This window comes from Mercenaria mercenaria, chromosome 7 (genome assembly GCF_021730395.1).
Source record: "Mercenaria mercenaria strain notata chromosome 7, MADL_Memer_1, whole genome shotgun sequence".
NCBI classification, from domain to species: domain Eukaryota; kingdom Metazoa; phylum Mollusca; class Bivalvia; order Venerida; family Veneridae; genus Mercenaria; species Mercenaria mercenaria.
This window is the reverse complement of record NC_069367.1, coordinates 28,531,851-28,550,082: the sequence shown is the minus strand read 5'-3', so window position 1 is coordinate 28,550,082 and position 18,232 is coordinate 28,531,851. Positions and strand designations below refer to the sequence as shown.

At 33.6% G+C, this 18,232-nt stretch overlaps 1 protein-coding gene across 1 annotated transcript; it reads right to left on the bottom strand.

Moving 5' to 3' along the window:
• Positions 1-2,707: 2,707 nt before the first annotated feature.
• On the bottom strand, positions 2,708-17,568 carry LOC123554498 (spliceosome-associated protein CWC15 homolog). The gene is made up of 7 exons (XM_053547897.1): positions 17,498-17,568; positions 11,194-11,340; positions 10,682-10,785; positions 7,975-8,054; positions 6,411-6,509; positions 5,520-5,626; positions 2,708-4,367 (listed from the first exon to the last, which is right to left on the bottom strand). The coding sequence occupies exons 2-7, from the start codon at positions 11,325-11,327 to the stop codon at positions 4,247-4,249; spliced, it is 645 nt and encodes a 214-aa protein (XP_053403872.1). The 5' UTR covers positions 11,328-11,340; positions 17,498-17,568; the 3' UTR covers positions 2,708-4,246.
• Positions 17,569-18,232: the final 664 nt, after the last annotated feature.

The window sequence follows — 18,232 nt, the reverse complement described above, 5'->3', positions numbered from 1 at the left end:
TGCCCATTTTAGTTAAAAATAAAGGGAGGTAAACTGACATAAAATCAGTAATAGTTATCAACCCTGATTGTCTCAGTCCAACTTATGACAATAATGAAATTTCAAATAAGTCCTGTGAGTACTTACTGATATAAATCCATTTTGATTACAATCAGGGGAGGTAATAAGATATAAAATAGCTTTGGAACCTACGACTGGATCTGACAGATTCGTCAAAGAATCCAAAATTTATTGTCGTAGAGCTAGAAGATATTTTGGAAATTTGTATCAAATCAAACCATAAATGAAGTCTCTATATGGCTGCAAAAGCCAAAATAGCAAATTTTGGACCTTTCAGGGGCCATAACTCTAGAACCCATGGTGGAATCTGGTCAGTTTAAGAAAGGAGCCATGATCTTGTGGTGATACAAGTTGTGTGCAAGTTTGGTTGAATCAAATCATAAATGAAGTTGCCATTGTGCAGACAAGGTCAAAATAGTTAATTTTGGCCCTTTCAGGGGCTATAACTCTGGAACCCATTATAGGATCTGGCTGGTTCAAGAAAGGAAGCAAGATCTTATGGTGACACAAGTTTTGTGCAAGTTTGATTAAATTCAAATCATAAATGAAGCTGCTATTATGCAAACAAGGTCAAAATAGCTAATAATGGTCCTTTCAGGGGCCATCATTCTGGAATCCATAATGGAATCTGACCAGTTCAAGAAAGGAACCAAGAACTTATGGTGATACAATTTGTGTGCAAGTTTGGTAAAAATCAAATCATAAATAAAGCTGCTTTTGTGCAGACAAGTCAAAATAGTTAATGTTGGCCCTTTCATGGGCCATAACTCTGGAACCCATAATGGGATCTGGCCAGTTGAAGAAAGGAACCGAAGTCTTATGGTGTGCAAGTTTGGTTAAAATAAAATTATAAATGAAACCACTATCGTGCAGACAAGATATTGTTGAAGGACACACGGACTGACGACAGATGAAGGGTGATCACAAAAGCTCACCTTGTCACTATATGACAGGTGAGCTAAAAATGCTAAACAGGGTTATGGAACCTGCACAGTGCATATCACCTTATGACAGTGGACAAGTGTGTGAAGTTTCAATCAATTCCCATTAGTCACTACTGAGATACCAGCTTACATACAAAACCTTAACCAAACAATTTCTGTGTCGAAAAAGGGGCATAATTTTGTAAAAATGCAAAGAAGAGTTATGGGACCTGCATGTCATTTCATGACAGTGAACAAGTATGTGAAGTTTCAATCCATTCCAATTAGTGAGTACTGAGATACCAGCTTGCATTCAAAACCTTTACCAAAAACTTCTAAGTCAAAAAAGGGGCATAATTTTGTAAAAAAAAAAACATAATAGAGTTATTGAACCTGTGCAGTGTAAGTCAGTAAATCACAGTGAATAAGTGTGTGAAGTTTCAATCCATTACCACAAGTGATTACTGAGATACCAGCTTACATATAAAAACTTTACCAAATTGGGGCGCCAAACCATCTGCCCTATACAAATAGCTCTCCCTGAGCCCTTGGTTCAGGTGAGCTAAAATATATATGAAAGTCCTGATAATATGCCCATGACCGCTTCATATTAATTTAGTTTTAGGTTGATTATGAAGCAAGTTCTACAAATGATTATAATAACTCTTGACACATCATTCCTGATGAATATCATTGCCACCAGGCTATGAAAGTAAGATGCCAGTTCCCCGGAGTGCCAAGCGAAGGAGCTACTGGTACCATTTTTCACATCTTTGGCATGAGACACCCAGAGAGTCAATCAATGAAACCCCACACATGAAGTAGATATTCTTCCACTGCTGTTGAGGCAGTTACTTCATACTTTTGTTAAATATAGAGTTTCATTTGAACCGGATGAAAACTATTAAACCTGACTAGACAAGAAAGAGATTAAAGAAAAAGACAGCGCAAACACTATATGCCTCAGGGTCTTCAACAGTAGGGTCATAAAATGTCTGGGTCATATTAGATCTTAAGTAACAACAATAAGGCCAATTCTGAAATAAAACAAGAGGGTCAAGTTTCCATATACATTGTATTGCTCATCAACTAGAATGGGTACATAATTTCTTAGCAGACTCGGGACCTCTACACAATACTATATGCCAAATATCTGATCTTAGATATTTTAACAAACTTGGTATAGGGACCACTACACAATCTTACATGCTAAATAAGTGATGAACCTTGAGGGTTTAGACAAAAAGATTGTTTAATTTTTTACCATGATATGTTTATCAAAAACAAGGGAACTTCGGCAATTCTGACCCTAAGGGGCATGATTTGAACAATGATATGTACCAAATATCAAAACTCTATGCCTTGTGATTTTGGAGATTTTAAAAGCATTTCAGCTTGGTTACCATGGCAACCAAAGTTCTATACTGAATGGAACTTTTTAAGACCCTTTTGGTAGAGGACCATCCAAGGATCATCAACTTCCACCAAAACGGTTTCAGACGTGAATTGTTTTAAGAAAGATGTGGATGAGGATGGACGACATACATTGATTGATCACTTAAATACACAGTTAAACACTTCCTGCCCAGGTGTGCTAAAAACAATCATTTAACAAGCATGTTCTGATGCAGAATCCAGGAATGCTACCGGGTAGTTTGGTTAACTTTTAGCTTATTATACCAGTACTGTGAAAAATGGCGTTAAAACCACAATAATAACACAAATAAAAAGGAAATAATTTCTGTTTGTGATATTATATACATCATAATATATACATTGTTTTAAAAGAACATGTAATAAAACTTGTCAGACATCAAGATTTTTACTATTCTAGTAAGTGTAACCGACACTCAAGTTTTCATGTTTCTTGCAACATATATACAACAATCTGCATTTTTCATTTGTGACGACAATATTAGCATATGTTAAGGACATTAGATGTACACTTGCTATTCTTGTTGAAGTTGAAATATTCTTAGTAACATTCATTGTGTATTAGAATTTACAAAACAACAAAAACTAGATGCATGTTCGCAGGCCACTGGTGTTCACACTTGCTCATATGTTCCTTGCTGACAATGCAAGACAAAATAAACTTTCATATTACCTTGGGTAGGGCATATGGATACTACAAAGCATCCCGAAGAAACAAAGAATAACAGAAACTGAAACAGCAAGTTTTTTTTATAATTGAGAGTGGTGAGAATGCCAAATTAAACCCAAAGGTGCACAACTTCACAGGCTGTTTTTATGACTTCCTAGAGTACAAGTGGGAAAAGGACTGTTATTTGTTACTATGACTTCCTATCAGGGAAAAAAAGTCATTTCAGCAAATATGAATTCAACAGTAGAAGTTTAAAACATATTTAAAATCTGCTCTTGACAAGTACCTATACTGTTACTATGGTGAATGGAAAAGTGTTGTTAAAGGACAATGGTAAACTTTTCCTACAAGCAATGAATAGATTCTGTACAATCTTCAATGTGCTGTACTGCTACATGAAAGTTTTTACATGACATCACAGGTATCTGCATGTTCAAGCTTTGATTTAGAAGTACATGCAGTTCAGAGTTCTTTGAGTCTCTATGTACTATAGGTTCACCATTATTAACAAGTTTCATGAGCAAACAAACTGAAAAACCTCCCAGTCCAAAATGCACACAAAAGTGTTCTCTGATGGGAGCTCTTGGTAAGGGAAGACTGTTACTGTCCTACCTTACACTCTGAAGGATATTATATAAAATATTTCATTTTTCACTCTATTATCCCTTGCTCCAAAGCAGGTTGACCAGTTCCAAGCTTGTAATGTTGTGACAAATGAGCATGGCAAAAGCAGTTTTACTTATTACTAGAGTTAATACTGACAAGTCCGATATTTTATTGACTTAATTTATGGGAGTAATTATATTCACACGACAGCCTACAATACCCTAGAGCTCCCATATGAAAATACACACTGTAAACACTGAGGCAGTCAACATTTTGGTTCCCTTTCAAACGGTATCACAGAATACTCAACTTCCATTAACCAACTGTTACATAAATACAATCTGTTAAACTTTCAAAACACTAACAGTTTAAACATCAGATGTACTATTTTTTTCTGCCTTTATCTCCCCACAAGTTTAGAATGTTACAAATAGAATCAAAATACCATCTAAAATATCTCCCACACAAAGTCATATCTAGGTCACATGTTTTAACTTTTACTTCATGCTGCCGTATCAAACCACAACACCAAAAGACTATCTTCAAGAATCATTCATTTGACATATTTTTCCATAAATTTTCTGTGAAATTCTGATCTCAAAGTGTCATTTATAAACAGAGATTTCTTCTCATCTCCTTTTGCACAATTCTTGAACACCACATCATCATCCCATCTGAAATAAGAAACAAACACATCTGATAAATAAGGTAAGACAAGAGATCGAGAGTTAAACTAAAATTATATTCGATAATTTATATACCAGCTGAAATCTCAGAACCCATCTGCTATATCAAACACTGATATCTTACACCATTTTTCAACAGAATTCCAGTTGTGTAATGGAGGAAAGTTAACCTAACCGGTGTTCCTAGATTCTGTACCAGAACGAACCTGTTATCTGCAAGTAAATGCCCAACATGAATCAGAGGTGGAGAAAGAATTTTTTCAGACACAATGTCTTTTATCAAATTGTCACAAAGAACATACACCCCCGCTGGAGATTAAACTCACAACTATGCAATCGGGATACATCACTGTTTCACTATGAATTACAGATGGATTTGATCATATTACTGGGTTATTGTCAACAAACAAACATGGCTTTCTTCCGACCACAATTTTGCAGGCAGAACAATGACATAAACATCACCCATCAATATAGCAAGGTCTATTGTAAGCATCTTAAATTTACATTTGCCATGTTTTTATGTTGTGATAAACGCTGCAAGTGAAACAATGTCTTAACATGATTACTTTGTGCTATTTGTGTACCCTAAACATGCCTGCTGATTTTTCAGCATAAGTACTGGGTAAAGCAGATATTTTGAGAGTTCAATATAATTAATTGTCCTGGAGTACATGCAGGAACACTGTTGTACCTGGCTATATTGGTTTTTTCTGTGATACTGACGAATTTATAGCCAAAACATAATATATCAGTGTAGCATCCCTATCACAGTCAAACTTTGTTCGTTGAAACTCGACATGAGCAGCAAAATTTGTTCTAGTTATCAGTAGTTTGGGCCATCTGACAAAATACATTATACTCAGATTTGCCAGCTTCTGAAGATAAGTTCTAGTGAAGGGCAATTTTCAAATTATCCAAGTTTGAGCAAACAAAGTTTGACTGTACATTTGTCTTTGTAGACTTTATAATTCTGAGATTTGTTTAAACATATTTTATTCGTCTATATACAGCTACATGAAAACATATTGAACACAACAAAAATGAAAAGGATTAAGCTGAAAGCAAATTAATGCTTATTGAAGCTTTTTCGGTATTAATTTTGTCCTGACAGAATTAAATTGCTACAATCAGTATTACCTTCGTTTCACTTTAAATTCCACTGGTTTGTCCTGGTTCAGCAGAGGATTACCCTTCAAGATAATTTCTGTCCTGATCCTCTCTTCCTCAACTTTCTTGTCTGCTTCCTGTAATACCAAACATACCATAAAAATACATGCTTTTCTTGAAGCTAAAAGTTCACTATTGGTAAGATATGAATAAGTTCATGAGGTATAATAGTTGCAAAATATGGCCAACCTGTGAACTTATCACAGCCAAAAAGCACTTCTGTGAGTATTCTTTCTCCCAAAAAAAGTCAGTTTGTGACTATAGAGAAATTAAATCCCTTGCAAACATTGGTGATTTTACAGTATCTAGTGAGTCTTAAATCTTTTACAAATAAAGAACATACATGTATTTATTCAACTTAAAAATCTAACATTTTTTATGAAACATTAATTTTGTGCTGTGAAATCAAAAATCTGTATCTTCACTTTCATAAACATTCACTTCATTGTATATCCAGATTGCAAAAAACATGTATCTTTCAACACATTATTTTGCAAAAAAAAATTTAAGACGGTTGTCTCCTATTGAACTACTCTTGAACTGACTTCATGGGATATACAGTAACCTCTTGTTGGGATTTAGGTTAATTAAACTAAGTGTCTGCTATAAATATTACTTCTAAACCCATATCATGCTGGACATGATTGATTCTGCCTTTGCTACCAGTGTAGATCATGATCAGCCTGCAATCCATGCAGCCTGATCAAGATATGCACTGTTTGCCATACAGTCAGTATCTTTTTTGGTAAGCACCTTTTTTACACAGTTAATGGTACTGTCCAAATTGAATTTAGAAAGATGGACAAGTTTATTATAGAAATTTAGCAGGGTAAGGGTTAAATCATAGATATATTTTATTACCATTTTGGCCTTCTCTCTCAGTCGTTCTTTCTTGATTTTCTGCAGCTCTGCTAAGAGTTCAGCAGTATCATCTTCATCGTCAGAACTGTCTTCCTCATCCTGTAAAATATCCAATTTTGCATCACTTAGACTGCATGTTATTTTCTTCACACTCATATCTCTGTAAACAGTATATAAATGTTTTACGATTCAGAAATTATCTACATTGACGTAGTTTCTATATTTGGTATTTCATATGTTTTAAGTGAGGAGGCAAAAGGCATTCTTGTGTATTTTTGACACAGCCATGTACTTCATCACCAAATGGAAATTAACACTTACAGAGCTGAAAAATCTTGTAACATTCCAATTATACAATACTGGTTAACAATTTAAGCTTTATTTCTTGAGCTGAATTACTTGACTGTAAAAATGAACCATTAATACAAAATAGTAACTGCTATGGTATATTTTATCAAAATGATTAACTACGACTGATAAATCATTGATAATAATCATTTCTTAACTCTCATGTTTATAAAAATATTACTGTGTTTGAATATTTGTGGTTTGGGGTAGTACCAACTGAAGCATAGATGGTTGTAATTTGTTTCAAAACGACAGAGTTTCCAAGACTTCCAAAGCCTTAAAATTTTTATGATAATTTTGAATAGTAAATTTACATCTGGCTTCCATTTAATTGATATACCATTACAAGAGGGCCATGAAGGCCCTGTATCGCTCACCTGACCTACTGACCTAAAGATCATCAAGATTAACATTCTGACCAAGTTTCATTAAGATATGGTCAGAAATGTGGCCTCTAAAGTGTTAACAAGTTTTTCCTTTGATTCGACCTGGTGACCTAGTTTTTGACCCCACATGACCCACATTCAAATCTGACCTTAAGATCATCAAGATTAACATTCTGACTAAGTTTCATGAAGATACAGTCATAAATGTGGCCTCTAGAGTGTTTACCAGCTTTTCCTCTGGTGACCTAGTTTTTGACCTTAATGACCCAGATTCAAACTGGACCTTGAGATCATCAAGATTAACATTCTGACCAAGTTTCACCAAGATACAGTCATAAATGCTGGTTCTACAGTGTTAAGAAGCTTTTCCTTTGATTTGACCTGGTGACCTAGTTTATGACCCCATATGACACAATATCGAACTCGTCCAAGATTTTATTGAGGGTAACATTCGGACCAAGTTTCATTAAGATTAGGCCAAAATTGTGCCCTCTAGAGTGTTAACAAGCTTTTCCTTTGATTTGACCTGGTGACCTAGTTTTTGACCCGAGATGACCCAATATCGAACTCATCCAAGATTTTATTGAGGGTAACATTCTGACCAAGTTTTATTAAGATTAGGCCAGTATTGTGACCTCTAGAGTGTTAACAGTCAAATTGTTGACGACGATGGACGGACAACTGATGACGGACAGACGGACACAGGGTGATCACAAAAGCTCACCTTTGAGCACTTTTTGCTCAGGTGAGCTAAAAATGAACAGATAAATCGGGAGTGACATATTAATCAATACAGAAACTTGATGAAGCTGGTTCCCAGGTATACTTACATCATCATCAATAGGATCATCGGCATCTAAATTTGCTGCTGGAATCTGTTCCAACCTTGGCCTCTTACTGCTTCCAGAATCTATATACACATTAAAACAAGATAGCAAAATAAGAAACTGCTGGTGATATAAACAAGAGCTTTTAGGGGACATTTAAAAGCCTTGTTACTAAAAAGATTTAAATAAATGAATAAATAAGGTGTTAAATACAAGGAAACAACTTGAACCTACATTCTAGCATAAAACTGCTGTTCTTGTCACTTTTTGGGGGTGTTTTAACAGGAGAGAAAACGTGTGTTAACAGAGAGATTCTCGCCCTCACGTGCTGTTATAAAACCTTTTTATATATGCGCATTCCGTGACAGAGCGCTAACGCATTACGGCCCCAAAACAGATAATTCAAACGGAAATGTCGTCAATGTGAAAAAACAACTCAGATATTCCCGTGCATTTCATGGAAATTTAATGACGTTGAGGGATAATGTATTCATTTATTCGTTTTTTTTCACGTTTTATGCTAGAATAGCGTTAGCACATGTTATTTCCGTGTTATAACATCTTCAAAATCCCTCGGGATACATTGGTACTCTCGCCGTACGGGCTTGGGCACCAACCAATCCCTCGGGATTCTGCAGACGTTATAACACGAAAAATCATGTGTTATCCCTACAAAATCATATAGAGAGGATATCACATGTCTTATCAAGAAGTTGAATAAAATAACAAGAGCACCGCCTTGCGGGTGCTGACGCTCATCTGATTTTTTTTGTGTAATAGAAATATTGTCCTACCCATGATTTTCTAAGTCTAAAAAGGGCCATCATTCTTGCAAAAAGCAGGATAGAGTTATGTTTCTTGATGTACAGTGTCCACTTATGATGGTGAAAAACTGTTGCAAGTTTTAAAGCAATAGCTTTGATAGTTTATGAGAAAAAATGACTTAAACATAATACTCAACCAAGAAAATGATTTTCTAAGTCCAAAAGGGGCAATAATTATTGCAAAAAGCAGGATGGAGTTACGCTGCTTGCTGTACAGGGTCATCTTATGATGGTGAACAAGTGTTGCAAGTTTCAAAGCAATAGCTTTGATAGTTTAAGAGAAAAAGTTGACCTAAACATAAAACTTAACCAAGAAATCTGATATTTTCTAAGTCCAAAAGGGGCCATAAATCTAGCAAAAAGCAGGATGGAGTTATGTTTCTTGCTGTACAGGGTCAACTTATGATGGTGAACAAGTGTTGCAAGTTTTAAAGCAATAGCTTTGATAGTTTAGGATAAAAGCTGACCTAAACATAAAACTTAACCAAGAAAACTGATTTTCTAAGTCAAAAAGGGGCAATAAATCTTGCAAAAAGCAAGATGGAGTTATGTTTCTTGATGTACAGGGTCTGCTTATGATGGTGAACAAGTATTCCAAGTTTCAAAGCAATAGCTTTGATAGTTTGGGAGAAAAGTTGACCTAAACATAAAACTTAACCAAGAAATCTGATATTTTCTAAGTACAAAAGGGGCCATAAATCTTGCAAAAAGCAAGATGGAGTTATGTTTCTTGCTATACAGGGTCAGCTTATGATGGTGAACAAGTATTCCAAGTTTCAAAGCAATAGCTTTGATAGTTTAGGAGAAAAGCTGACCTAAACATAAAACTTAACCAGGCAACGCCGACGCAGACGCCGGCGCCGACGCCGACAACCGCTCAAGTGATGACAATAACTCATCATTTTTTTTCAAAAAATCAGATGAGCTAATAAAATGCCAGTCCAATTTTAATTTCAATTTTATTCTACAAGTTTGATAAATTCAATGTGGAAAGAAACAAATATAATATTCTTTTTATCATATGTAATATTTTTTCTGTTGAAATTTCTTCTTTCTCTACCTATCATAGACCACTTCAATTCGATCAATATTTCCTATAATCAAAACAACATCAACATCGAAGTTTTATTACACTTGTGTAATACAAGAATTATGTAATGGCTTTATTTAACTCCCAAAGTGTCAAACATGTGATAAATTTATACAAATAGTTCATGGTCCAATTCTGTAAAATACTGTGGTTTATTTGATCATTTTTTTTATAAGTAATTTAATCACCTGTGTTAATAATGGAGCATGCCTATCATGCTTAATGAACATTAGATAAAGATATCAAATATTAACAGTGTTTACAATATCTCAAAAATTTCTTAAGTTTACACCACAGGTGAATTTCTCCTATTTTACATCACATTTCCTTTTTATATTTAGATTTTGAATCACACTGGCACAGGTGATATGGCGATTTTTCTAAGGTGGAAGAAACCCCTGGTGCCCCTCCGCTCCTGGTATTGTGTCCACCTGGTTCAGTGATTCAAAGACTATCATAGTATGACTTAACAATGGAAACCCTCATATCTATCAGGTGACTAGCTTTCAAGAGAGCATTTGTCGAGTTTGTGTTTTTTATAAATATAATTATGCTGCATATAACTATAAGAATCACTTTACTTTAAAGGGATTCTTTACTTTTAGGGGTTTTTTTTCCTAGACACAATATTAAATTTGCAACACTTTACATTATAATCAGGACAGTAGACATAGCTCCTTTAGAAATAATGATTAGTCACTTTCTGCAACTATCCTTCAAATTCTATGTACCTGCAAAGTCATTACGACAGTGGGAATAAGGAAGAAATAAGTAGAAGCATGGTACAGACACTAACCCCTGTTTCTGTCCCTTTTTTCTCTGACAGCCCTCTCCCTATCTTCAAGATCGCGTCTAAAATCTCTTCCTCTCAGGTCGTCTGAGGTTCCCTGACCGTCCTGTCTATTAACAAAATAAAATAAACTTGATGTAAGATCTGCTACATCTGTCAAATGTTTACTTCAGTTGAGATGATTTACCATATTTTAATTCCATTCTAAAATGTACCGTATATCCTCTAAGTAATGCTCTCCCACTTATGAATGTCCCATTAATTTTGTATTTTCAAAAAAATAAATATAGGCCACCAGTGAATACCAGTATAATGATAGTCTTATTATGGCTAAATTTCATCTAATAAAAGTTGGATTTATAGTTAAGAGTTACTGAAAAACAAGTAAAAACAAATCTGATTTTCATAAATTATCAAAGAAAAAAGGTTAACTATTAGTTAAAACAAAAGCATAATTAAATCAAATCATGATTTAAAATTTAAATAAATCATCTGCAGAACAAAAAGAAGAGTGTTACCTGTACTTTAATCGAGTATGCCCTGGCAGATCTCTGCTTGAATATTGTTTTGACATGGCACTCAGGTCTCCACCCTCCCCTTTACCTTTCCCGCCCCTAGCGGGCTCAAATGTTGGTCTGGCAGCTGTTGTCATCCTGATTCAAGCCCTGGAAAGAAAGTCACAAAAAAAAATCAATTTCTCACTAACATTTACTTATTTCAACAGTCAGGGGTGTAACTGTTTCAGGTTATCGCGGTTTATAACATATTTGAGTTATTGCTAAATACTTTCACAACTCGTTTCAGTTATAATAAAATATTTCAAAGCCCTCCTGTGCCAATTCCTCATTTTGAATGAGACTAATGCAATTATTTACTGAATCCTTGAATTTTTATTTTTCCAGCTATGCAGTAAAAATGTTTATGCAAGGCTTATAAAGTTTTACACAAATGTTTTGAAGCTATAAAACTCTTAACATCCCATTATGCTTATCAAGTCATGATCAGACTAAAAGAGAATTTGATTAACCACAGTTTGCTACTAATTTCATTTTAAAGGTCACTTTGTGAGAACTGCAAAAAGACTTTTTTTTTAATAACTTACCTTCAGGAGTTAACAATAATTTATAACTAATACAGCATCCCATTATGCTTATCAAGTCATGATCAGACTAAAAGAGAATTTGATTAACCACAGTTTGCTACTAATTTCATTTTAAAGGTCACTTTGTGAGAACTGCAAAAAGACTTTTTTTTGAATAACTTACCTGAGTTAACAATAATTTATAACTTAATACAGGTTATAAAATGCTTGAAAAAGTAACTGAAATAGGTTACATAACTTAGAACAGTTACACCCCTGACTGTTCAACAGACCAGAGGTCTTAGTAGCTTTGTTACCTAGTAGAACATTTAACACATAAATTAATAGTGTTTATTTTTTGCTTGTTAAATTTATCAATGGTTTCAGGCAGTATATGCTAGTTTGCAAAAAAAAATTGCAAAATGCCTCAGCTAATAAACTGTTCTGTAAAAAAGCTACCAAACTATGTCTTAATGTCATGGAAAATGTCAAGCTCACATTAGTCACAAGCAGACATGTTGTCTTACATTCTGCTTCAGACATATTTATTTTATATCAACTTGCTGAAAACTTTCACAGACCTCAGCAACATGGTCATCTGGTATAAGCATTTCTTTATATGATCATGAAATCAAGGACTAGGACTAAGGCTCCCATGTTGACAGATTTTTGTAATTGTTTACATGATCTTTCAAACATGAAACGATCAATTATCCCTGGATATTGTCTTCAGTCGTGATTCTGGCTAGTTTTCCCCTTCTATAACAGGGACCCATGATCGTAAATGCATTATTTTCTCAAATCAAACAGGAAGAAATACCATAAATTCATGGTAATTTTTTGTAACATTTTCACAAATCCAGGCTGTTTTGACATTTCTGTGTTGCATTTGGCACTGTTTGATACGATTCCATTTACAAAATGGAACAATTTATTTTAATCAAATCAAATTTAGCACTGTATACAGCCTTCTTACAAGGTATGGTTCCGTCCTGATAACAGAATTTATCACTTATCAAACAAGTGGGCAAAATGGTAGCTTACTGTTTATGGAAAGGCAGTGGCTACGATTACGGTACCGTAATCCTAGCCTCCGGTTCTAGGATTACGGAAGTTCCGTATTCCTAGACAACCCTATGAGGATAGGCTAGGATTACGGGAGTATTTTAAGAGGCATAAAGTATATGTTAGGACACGCATAAATGATGTTGTAAACTAACTTATGGGTGGTTTTCAAAATAATGAAGCAAAAGTGTGACATAGGGGTTGAAAATTCAAACTTATTTCTTAGGGTGGTCACCTATTTTTTATGATAGCAAATACTTCAAATTTTTAAAGGGAAAATAACTCTCAAAAAGTTTTGAACATGCCAATAAGAAAATATTTCACCCTTTAATTCAAAGTTCGTGATTTTCCCATAAGATGGGTGATAAATGTTGCAGGTTTTTGAAAAGGGAAAAATTGAAAAAACAGAAATTTTTTTCAAAAAAATGAAAAGTAAGGGGTGTATGTTTTTGGGTTTTAAAACTTATTTAATCATATGTTTGGGGACTTGGTTTTTAAAATCACCCTTTCGGGCACAAATCTGACATAAAAATAAAACTTTACCTAAAAAGTTGTTGTGAATGCAAAATAACTAACATATAATTAAAAAACCTTTTTTTTTTTTCTCTCACTTTGCTGTTTAAAAACCCACATCCCAAATTTCAAAATGTCCATAATTCTAATTTCTAGAATTGTCAGCTAAAAATTTGAGTTATTTTACGTGCACAGGGGCACATACTGAAGATCAGTAATTTCACCATTATTGTTTTTTTTCATAAAAAATAAAGGAATCAAATTTGACAAATACTATTAAAAAAAAGTTTATTCCACATAATAACTACAAAATTGAAAAATTTCACTAAAACACATGAATTCAAAAAGTAAAGCTTTAAATGAAAAAATAAGTGATTTTACCTAACTAACACTTGAAAATCATTTAGTTTTCTGCAATGTTTATATAGTAAAAAAAATGACAAAAAGCTGCATGTAAAATGGAAAAGTAAAATTCATACATACTTTATAATGTCACTAAAAAGGGTGCCTGGGGACAATGTATCAAAATATTTTATTCACAGAATATGTTCGGGTAAGAAAAATTTTTTAACTACACAATATTTCTATGAACTTACATTTTTTTGGTAAACTTAAGAGCTTAAGAAGCAATAAAAATTGATTTTTCCCCTTTTAAACGAAAATTGGCAATTCAGAAGAAAATGCAAACAATAAATTTTAAATTGCCCAGGGTTCTTAAAAATGTAAATTATAAAGTAATGCCAAAATTTTTTCATTCACTGCTAAGAAATAGAACTGCCCCCAAAAAAATTCTGTAATGCTATGAAATTGATATATGTCAAAAAAGGTGCACGGGGCATCATTTTTGGCTCTGTGAATTTTTAACAGTCGAATATGTGAATTTTGGAACGGTTTTTTGTATTTTTTTGTAACCCCCTTTGGGGAAAAAAAATAAAATCCCATTTTATTTAAAGAATAAAAGAAATCTGACTTTAACAACTGAAAAGGTGCACGGGGGACTTTTTTTAAAGGTGTTTGACATCCTAAGTTTCTGAAAAAATTATTTATTAAAAAAAAAAATCAACGTGTTTCACAGCTGAAAGGATAAAGATTTTAGAAAAACATTAAGATTTTAGAAAAGTAAAAGGGGTTATGAAATTGTAGTTTCAACATTAAATTTATTTTTTTTTTTTAACTATTTTTTTGAGGGGGTTTCCCCATCACAAGATGTGAAATATTGGAAAAATAAAATGTAGGAAATGAAAAGAAGTATTTTATTTAAATTGGCGGGTTTTAAGTTACACAAAAAACCCAAAAAGCTGTAACAAAAAAGCGGGTTTTTAAAAAAGTAACCCAAAAGTTGAAAACTATACTTCATGAAAAATGTCACATTTTTTTGGGGTGACAGGGAAAAAAATTAGCTAAAATTAAAAAATAACTTTAAAAACTGTTTGAGTCATTAAGTGAAATTGCACACATTTTTGACACATTGAGTTGGTATAATTTGTCCCAAAAAACATTCTAAAACTAAAATGAATTAAAATAGGGGAGAGAAAAAAAAAAGCTTCATTATTTAAAACCACCCTTATTTTACTTTAATTTTATGCCTGCCTTATCATTTCGTGTTTTCTATCCGCCGTTTTGGGTTAGGGATAATTTAATGGGGGGGCGGGGAAAATTATTAGAAAAATTTAGTGTCAAAGTTAGATTTAAAAAAAATCTATACTTGAATTTCAGGGTCACAGTCACACTGGCCCCCAAAAAAAAAAAGCCAACTTTTTAACCTATGAAAAATTAAAAGCCAAAATTGTGTGGATCTTTGCGTGCAATTTTATAAAACTGAAAATGTTAAATTTTAAAATATAATCTTCTTAATTACTTTAAAAAAATAGCAGGCCCCCAAAAGGGGGGGTGGGTGGGTATCGGGAAATTACCTCCCAAAATTGGTGGTGGGGTCCCCTATAACGTTTAAAAAGCTATATTTTGTGGATTTTGAAGGTTTTACAGGGCACATAGTTAGTTCGTGTAAGGCATTGAAATTTTTGTATTGACTGACATTATGGGCTGGGGTATGCTCAATTTGCCCCTTCATGCACACACAAAGACACAGTTGCACCAAGGAAAGTTTACCCCGTCTTTGAGTATCATCAGTTTATACATTTCTTTATACAAAAGTTTTTCAGATTCTTTTGACCATAACGACTTTTAAAATTTCTGAAAAATACAAAACAATCAAGTCGCGAAAATACGTGATATTGGCATCTATGCACACTATTGAATTACAGCTTTTGTCCCAGGTTTTTGAGCTTTATTAAAGAAATATACTAATTTTTTTGTTTTTAGAATGTTTTTACTTACGCAATTACAGTAGCAAACACATTTTAATTGATTTTTTTTGTTTGCCCCTATCGGCCCTGTTTCTAAAAATGAAACGGATGGGTTTTTTCCGACATTTTTTTAAAATTTAAAGTGCAAACAAAAAAAAATTTATTATACCAGAATTGTCTTGGTAAAAAAAATAGACTATTTTAAAAAAAAAGGCCTTTAATATTTACAAATCGCATTTTTACAAATTCTGAAAATTCGAGAAAAAAAAAAAATTTTTTTCGCTTCGAACAATTTCATTTTAGATTAAAAACACATATAGATCTAACCTAGATCCTGATTAAAGACATTTTGAAACCGTTGACAGTTAGGTCAGTTTATAATATGTTTTTAAAGATAATTAAATTAGCGGTAACTATAGTTGGCAATTTAATTTTCCATCAGGAAACTGCCCGTACAAATTGGTTTAATTGTCGTCTGCCGAATATAGAGTTGAAAAAAATTTGCGCTGGCGTTTTAAAATGTTCCAAAAAAGTAGCCTGTCAGTTCAATCTGACTGACAGCTAGATAAGTAAGATTAACTTCCGGTTATAATCGGTTTAACTGTCGTCTGCATCATACCGCGTTGGGCAATGTTATCGGCATAGTTGACACGTGTTTGGAATACACGAGGTAATAAACAGTCCGCTCTAGTGATTTTCTACACTAGCAGACCGCGGGTTACTGTGTCACTGGGCATAATTATTTATGTAGCAATTAAATAAAATAATCGCCAGTTCCTGTCGCCAAAATGAAAAAATATTCGCCATTTAAATAAAATAATCGCAAATGGCGATAATGGCGACTGACAGCGTGAGCCCTGAATTTTATGATTTATAACCATATTGTATGTTATTAAAGACCATTTGTGGTGACTTGATGAAAAAAATGCAGGTATATACGAAACATAGATAATTCTATATACTAACCCAAAACGGCCGATCGATAGCACGAAATATTTAGTGAAATTAAGTGAAATGAGTAAGTTTACAATGTCATTTATGCATGTCCTAACATAAATTTGATGCCTCTTAAATACTTCCGTAAACCTAGCCTATTCTCATAGGGCAGTCTAGGAATACGGAACTCCCGTAATCCTAGAACCGGAGGCTAGGATTATGGTTCCGTAATCGTAGCCACTGCCTTATGGAAAAGGGGACACATAATATTGTTAACAGGCAGTAAACACTTGTTTCATTCAGTTTTATCAACAGAGAAAGACTCCAAAGGTTTAAAGGATGATCGTCTCAATAAACTAGGTAGAAAGACTCATTTAAACTCGGCTAGTAGGGGTTTGTCAAAATAATTTGACGTTCAGAGAATTTGTTTTATATTAGTGACGGGCAATGATTAGGCAATCTAAACATAAAAATTTCGAAGGACCAAAATAAGGACCAAAATAATGACAGATAAATCACCGTACAGTCATGTAAAGTTGTTGGTTTTTATTGCTTACACATTTTGCGTGTAGACGCGGTAAAAATTATGTTAATCGTGTTCAGTACATACTATTTAGGTTTAAATCACCAGAAAATTCATAATTTTCGGTATTATTTGATACTTTTTTCATAAATCAATGAGGAACTGAATCCCCTTTTGATATATGTAAGTTTTATTTAAATTTATGGCCAATTCGTGACAACCTATAGCATGCAAATGCTTTATCCGAAAATAAATTAACCGAATACAGTACTGCTGCAATAAGACAAACTAATGTGCTTAAAAATCAACAAAAGCCAATCAATTCGAAGCTGAATTACGTCCAACATACATATGAAAATATAAATGTGAAATAGTTACATAAAACTTAATATTCTTACAAAATACAAACAAAATTTCCAAGACGAAATCCTTCCGGTAATTCAAAAAATGTACAAATCGTGTGATTTACTACGCAGGACTAAAACCACGGATCCGGAAAAATATTCCGGGATACTCTAGGTGTTCATACATGCGTAGTCAACCTAATACAAAATGTTTAACATAAGATTATAAGTGTGAATAAATACTTTCTTCTTTCAATAAAAGTACCAAGATTATAAAAATATATCTTAAGGATTCTTATAGTCAAGTCATAATATATATTTTTTTTGCATGATGACATACTGTAAAGACATTTTTTACAATTTGGCCCTTCGAAATATTAATCAATGACTTTGGACCTGTTGGCGGCCCAGTTACCTTATGCCGGATCATAACATAACCCATAACATCTCCCGGTGATATATGTTTTGACGTCCAGTCCCAGCTATAAGCCTGCTTATTCTATTTGCTGAGCAACTGACTACTGTAACCCCCTTTTAAGGTACTTCTTTAATTTGTTTCAACCACAGCACTGTAGTCTTTTTTTACTTGTTTAACTTTACGCTTCGTGAGACCTTTGTCACTTTTAACAACTGTTCACGTGACTTGCGATTCTGCAGTTTGATCAGTATTGATTGTGCAGAGCATTCTTTAAATCTATGTAGATGTGGATGTCGAAGTCTTCGCCAAAGTGCTTCGTTTAACTTTTACCTTTCCATCTTTTACCATTTCATTCGAAAGTGTCTAATATG